This window comes from Cynoglossus semilaevis, chromosome 18 (assembly GCF_000523025.1).
Source record: "Cynoglossus semilaevis isolate Cse_v1.0 chromosome 18, Cse_v1.0, whole genome shotgun sequence".
In the NCBI taxonomy this organism is placed as follows: domain Eukaryota; kingdom Metazoa; phylum Chordata; class Actinopteri; order Pleuronectiformes; family Cynoglossidae; genus Cynoglossus; species Cynoglossus semilaevis.
Window position 1 is genome coordinate 1828638 of NC_024324.1, and position 6761 is coordinate 1835398.

At 41.4% G+C, this 6761-nt stretch overlaps 1 protein-coding gene across 2 annotated transcripts; it reads right to left on the reverse strand.

Moving 5' to 3' along the window:
- Positions 1 to 423: 423 nt before the first annotated feature.
- Positions 424 to 5825, reverse strand: LOC103393911 (elongation factor 1-alpha-like). Of its 2 annotated transcripts, XM_025065206.1 has the most exons (9): positions 5682 to 5696; positions 4268 to 4383; positions 3407 to 3559; positions 2680 to 2859; positions 2308 to 2604; positions 2050 to 2200; positions 1686 to 1942; positions 1094 to 1328; positions 424 to 771 (listed from the first exon to the last, which is right to left on the reverse strand). In XM_025065206.1, exons 3-9 carry the CDS (start codon positions 3548 to 3550, stop codon positions 644 to 646), a joined length of 1392 nt encoding a protein of 463 aa, XP_024920974.1. In that variant the 5' UTR covers positions 3551 to 3559; positions 4268 to 4383; positions 5682 to 5696; the 3' UTR covers positions 424 to 643. The 2 variants fall into 2 exon arrangements, with proteins under 2 accessions (XP_024920974.1, XP_008329253.1); XM_008331031.3 differs by lacking the exon at positions 4268 to 4383 and having other exon boundaries at positions 5682 to 5825.
- Positions 5826 to 6761: the final 936 nt, after the last annotated feature.

Below are 6761 nucleotides of genomic sequence, written 5' to 3' on the forward strand. Positions count from 1 at the left end.
GTGTTGTAAGGACTCTTATCTATATCAATTGTCTTTTAGAAAGTAATTCCTTAATAATAAAAACAAACATGTAATTAACTGGTAAAAGGGACGAACTAAAAAATGAATAAATCATAAAATAAATCATTAAATCATAAATACGGAATCATAGTAAAAAAAAAGTCACAATTTATTTAGCAAAATGCATTACCTAAATTTGACCACATGGGGACAGCAGATATCGTGCCTTTGGATAGATCGCTTCTCTAAATGACAGCGAATGCTGATTACAGAACGTCAGAAGTAAACGTGTCAGAGTCAAGGTCAAAACCTAAAATGATGATAAAACAAATCCGTTTAGTTAACGGTTTCTTCTGACGTCATGGCCGACAGAATCGGTTATAAACAGAAGTGCAAAAGAGAAAAAAATACAACACACAAAGGTCATGATCAAATTGGAAAATAAATTTTAATAACAAGTCTAAGGTTTCCAGTGTGAGTCGACGGCACTGAGTAGAAATAACAGAACACTGTCATAAATTATTATTTCATTGCGACATCGGAATCGAATTGTTTAAAAACTACAGAATTTAGAAATATGATTACAAAGATAAAACAAATTAAATGTATTTGTTTTTTTTTAATTTGTTTCTTTTATGAATTCTTATGATTTTGTCTTCTTGTCAGCCTTTTGTGCAGCTTTGGTGACTTTTCCAGCAGATGCTTTCTTCTCCACGGACTTGATGACCCCGACGGCCACCGTCTGCCTCATGTCCCGCACAGCGAATCGACCTACAGGGTTTAGAGGATGAAAAAACAGAAGAACATCAAGGAGACGGTGAGTGAGAAGCTAGCTTTGTTAACCACAACTGGCCTCGTTTTAATTAGGCTGTAATAATTACGAAATGAGTCTTTTTGCCCAAACTCAGTTTTGCAGAATGTTGCAAAAGTATGAAGATGAACATCAACAAATGGCAGTGTCATCTGCGTAAAGATGTGTCAGCGATGACAAAACCAGATGGTTTGTGTATTTTGCCCTGTCCGAGAAACCGCTACTTCAAGGGCACTTAGTAATGCGATGAGCCACCACCACCACCACCAATGTGGAACTCACCCAGTGGAGGATACTCAGAGAAACTCTCCACACACAGGGGTTTACTGGGCTCCAGGTTGATGATGGCAGCTTCTCCACTCTTCAGACTTTTGGGGTGGTCCTCCAGCTTCTTGCCGGACCGACGGTCGATCTTCTCGATGAACTCTTTAAACTTACAGGCGATGTGTGCCGTGTGACAGTCCAACACCGGACTGTAGCCCTCGGAGATAGTACCAGGGTGGCCCAGGACAATGACCTGGAAAATAATGTTTTGTGTGCAGTGAGAAATGTATATACATATACATATATATGTATATATATAATTAAATATAATTAAAAATAAGTAAAAACCAATTCATTCGTTCTTGAAATAAAATACTATTAATGAATCAAATGGAAATGACCCCCCCCCATCTAAAGATCAAAAACATAGATATAAACAAATGTATCAATCATATAAAATAATAATAATAAAGAAAACCTTTTATATAATTGTTATAAAAATGGGTAAAATAACCCGGAGAGCGAGACAGCGCCACACAGTGTCGAGTGGGGAAATGGAGCTGGGTTGAGCGCTGGTAACTGGATGTTACTCCTTATTTTTGTGACCCACCTGAGCCTTGAAGCTAGCGGCGCTCATGGGTGGGTCGTTCTTGCTGTCTCCAGCCACATTCCCTCGCCTAATGTCCTTGATGGACACGTTCTTGACGTTGAAGCCGACGTTGTCCCCTGGACCGGCTTCGGTCAGGGTCTCGTGGTGCATCTCCACGGACTTGACCTCAGTGGTCAGGTTGGCGGGAGCGAAGGTGACGATCATACCGGGCTTCAGGACACCGGTCTCCACGCGTCCGACAGGAACCGTTCCGATGCCTGACAGCAAACAGGAGTGAGACAAGAGGTCCAGTTCACCGTGGGACACACACCTCCTAATGTGTCCACGGATGTTCATAGAGACGGAGGAGAAGGACACTGCTCACCGCCAATTTTATAGACGTCCTGTAGGGGCAGACGGAGGGGCAGGTCGGTGGGGCGTTTGGGTTGCAGGATGGAGTCCAGAGCTTCCAGCAGTGTTTTTCCAGAAGCATTTCCCTCTTTGCGTTCAACCGCCCAGCCCTTAAACCACTCCATCTAAAGACAGACGAAAAGTAGAAACTCAGTCCGTGGTCACATCACGGTCACAGATTATAACAAAAACAATAAAAGGAGATCAAAAACAAATAAATACTTCACCTCACCTTCTCACTGGCCTCCAGCATGTTGTCTCCATGCCAACCAGAGATGGGCACGAAGGCAACAGAATTCGGGTTGTAGCCGATCTTCTTGATGTAGGCGCCCACTTCCTTTTTGATCTCTTCGAAGCGATTACTGCTGTAGGGAGGTTCAGTGTTGTCCATCTTGTTGACTCCCACAATGAGCTGCTTCACACCCAGGGTGTAGGCCAGCAGGGCGTGCTCACGGGTCTGACCGTTCTTGGAGATACCAGCCTCGAACTCACCAACGCCGGCGGCAACGATCAGCACGGCACAGTCGGCCTGAACAGGAGGAACCGGGTCAAACAAAGACTCTCCTACAGGACGTTGTTGGTGATGTTCTCCACGTGTTCTCACCTGAGAGGTTCCAGTGATCATGTTCTTGATGAAGTCTCTGTGTCCAGGGGCATCAATGATGGTCACGTAGTACTTGGCGGTCTCAAACTTCCACAGAGCGATGTCGATGGTGATACCACGCTCACGCTCGGCCTTCAGTTTGTCCAACACCCAGGCGTACTTGAAGGAACCCTTGCCCATCTGTGGCCATCAAGAAAATTGTACTTGTTTAATGTATTTTTTTAGGGATGCCGGATATGAACTTTTAGACGATATCTGATATGTTGATATAGACCAAACACTTAGATTACGATGCCTGGATCAACCGATAACCGACATATGCAGCCGTTTTTAAGGAGTCTTAATTGATTGGTTGTGTCAGAGGTAAATACAAACTGTGGATTTAAAGTTGTGACGTCACACAGAAAGCCTGGGGTGAAGTGGTTGGAGGTCGTTTTTTGTTCGTAGTGTTAGCGGTTTCGACTCCCATGACCTTAAGGTTGGTGGTGTTAATCAATTGATTGTCACTAAAAAATACGTTTTGTACGTGGGGAAATGTAGTATATTTTTTAAACGGAGTTATAAAACCATAAATATAACTGTTATTGGACCACTGCTTTAAGTGATTTGTAAAGACATGGGGAAAAAAAGAAGTTGGAATAATGCCGGATAATTTAACTTCATGTACATTTAATCCAAAAGCTACTTTGTGTTTTTTTTAAACAACATAAATGTATCTTGAACCGACCTCAGCGGCTTCCTTCTCGAACTTCTCGATGGTTCTCTTGTCGATTCCTCCGCACTTGTAGATCAGGTGACCGGTGGAGGTGGACTTGCCGGAGTCGACATGGCCAATGCCCACGCTGTTGATGTGGATCTTTTCCTTTCCCATTTTGGTTTACTGAATGAAAAACAAAAATCAAACAACCAATGTCTCACGGCCATCTTAGCCAAACTATACACAGACCACAGACCAGTCCACTTTCTCAGTTGTAGTTGTAGTATTTAGCCGATGTATACAGATGTGGGCCACTTAGCTTACATGGCTAATGACCACAATGTTGTTGTGGGTCTTTTCCTTTGGCATTTTTAAGTCAACTAAAAGTACAAAAATAAAATAATATAACCAGAATCAAAGCGGTTCTAATATCCCCTACACATTAAACTATCGTGTAAAAAAGTTGGCTAAGATTCACATTGTCGTCAAGCTAGTGAATGAAAACAAAGTGTTTCCAACAAAATGGCGGTCATGTTAAACAAGTTATATAAAAACGTTTATTTTAGTTTATTATAAGTATTGAAAGTCATAGGACACCCTGTATATACGAACTAACTATTAGTCCGGTATCTACAGACTCCTACTGAATCAACCAGGCATTCCATCTTTCTGCCACTAGATGGCGCGCTAGCACTAGCAATAACAGCACCACCACAAACACAATTTGAATCAGAGCCCATTAGTCCGACCACTAGATGTCTCGGGAGCACAAGTTTAAAATCCATGCCTTGAGGCAGTTGAAGGTGGACCCTAATCTACTCGGTTCACGTCGAACCTTCTCGAAGTCTCGAAGCTCCTCTTTGAGACTTTGAGAACTCCAGGAGCACTAACCATGACTCTAAAGCAGACAGGTCACCAAAGTTCACACTGCACAACTGATGGGAATGTCGTTCCGGGGCAACCCACCGACCCCCGCCAGATAACTGACCCCTTGTCACCAGACGAGCCTGGTTTTAAAAAAAACAACAACATACGTATTATGTTAACTCTGGGTGCGAATAGGAAAATGTTACGGATAAACTGTGGGATGCAATACAGCAAACGACCACGTGGTGAAGACAGTTAGACTGACAGACCCCTGTCAACGACCCAAGATACTGAACCAAACACTGACCCACGAACCATGACACTGAAATCAAAATATTATTCAGGATTTCAATGTATTTCCTCCTCAAAGAAATTCAAATAATTAAAAAAAGATTTTTAACACGAAAAGATTTAAACTAGAGACTTTACCCTCACACTCTTCGAGTCCGAAATCTGACATCTTTAAAAAATATTTTTTCCTTAAAATCCTGAAAAGTTATTGCAAAATATTTTTTTTATTTTGAAATAAATTGGTAAAAAGTTAAAGATTGGATTAAAGGTAAAGATTGTTGGGAAAATTCTGAAAAGACTACAGAAATCTTTAAACAGACAAAAAAGAAATTCTATGAGTTAAATCAGTTAAAATAATTCCACGTGGCTTTAATCCCCGTGGCTACGTTATACACGTCATCACACAAGCGAGAGAAAAAAAAGGCGGTGTGTACGAACTGTGGGAGGAGTTTGTGTGTCCACTGAAGAGAAAGTCCTGAGTGAGGTCGAAATCAGGCCAAGAGGTTAATAGTTGAAGGCTAGTGGCAAATCTTTTTTAGAAAAGTCTAATTTTAATAAATTAACCTAAAAATAAACTTAAGGTTTGACTTTGTCGAAAAAATAAGGAGTTAAAAAAAGAAACCGATTTTGCTTTAATTGGTTTGGTTCCCGCAGATGTTCCTATCCCGTATACAGTATGAAAAAATGCTAAAAAAGTAATTAACGATTCAGATATGAATGTCCGTAACTGCCAACTGAGAACATCCTCCAACTGTAGGTGTTTTTTTTTTTTCTCAGAGAGGGACGACCATGTGCTGAAATAAAGACGGAAATGGATGAAGGCCGCCTCTCACTGCGGACGCCATTTTTGTCCACGAGGGAATTAGTCACAGTTGACGTATAACTTCACATATTTTATAAAACATCAGGTAAATTCTTTCAATGCATTTGTCAAGACGATAAAATGAATTTTAACGAAGAACTGGACTTAAATTGGACAGTTTTTAAAGTTAGACAGTGATTTTGTATGATAGAAAAGTAGATCATCGACAAAAGTCTTCACCGCAGCCAGTGTGGTTTTACTGACGGCCTGATTTCAATCCACGAGAGTGAGAGTTAAATGAAATAATATCTCTGATTTGTGTTCAAATCTGAATCGATGACTCACCTGCTGAGTGGAGACACTGAACGCCGGTCCTCTTCTGTTCACGCGCTCCTCACTGTCATCAGCTTTTATCTGTCGTGTCAGGACAACGCCTTCTCCTCACCTCCTCCTTCTCTCAAGTCTCCTCCTACTTACTGTTTTTTAAATTTTTTTATTTCATTTCTATGCCAGTTTGCAAAGGGCCGGCCGTTTATTGCCAGTCATCTCACTTCGGTGACAGATGAAACCAAGTGGACGGACATTTGGAACGCCCTGAGAACTCCAGACGTTTCCAAGCTCAAACATTCCTTTTTTTTTGGGGGGGGGTGCTTTTTTAAGGGTGCCATTGGCAGAAGGAAGAGGAATGCTGGACAGGATTGGTGCAACAGGTACAAGTCTTGGCAGGACCAGTGCACCTGATAAACAAGACCAGCTTTTACACCAAACCAGAGCTGCTTGGCAAAGTGTTCAACGTTCCAGAAGGACACACCTCAGAGATGGGATCGAATTAAAGGAGAATAAAAAAAAACAAAAACCTGAGAACTCACTGGCTTTACCTGCTGTACCTGTGTGTTCTTCTGTAATACAACATGTTCATTCAAAGGATTTGCAGAAATTAAAATAAACCAAATGGTTTCATTCAGAATTCAGAAAACACTTTAAATCACGTCAGAAAGGCTTTTCTCGGCCAAACCTCTGCAAAATCTGCTGTTGCCTTCTTTACTGAGTATTAAAATGATATTTTATCCTCAATGGATTTTATTTAAATCCCTCTAGTGTTAGTTGAGATGAGCCCTGAACACAAGGCAGCACTAAACCAGGTGTTTCCCTCTCTTTTGTGGCAAGCTAAAAATGCTAATATGTTCGAGGGAGTTTAGCAGCAGGAAAGTGAACAGGACACAATCCTCCGTTTCCTGTTGAAGAATTTTTTGTTAGTATCAGCTTTTTGTTCAATAAATAACTTTTGATTTGATTTTTGCCGTTAGCATCTGTGAGAGCTAGCGACCAGGACCCTGCTGCGATGATATGAAGGAATACTGAGAATTATTCAAAGCCATATTTCACGCTAATGTTGAGGTAACATGTCCGCTAACGCCTTCACAC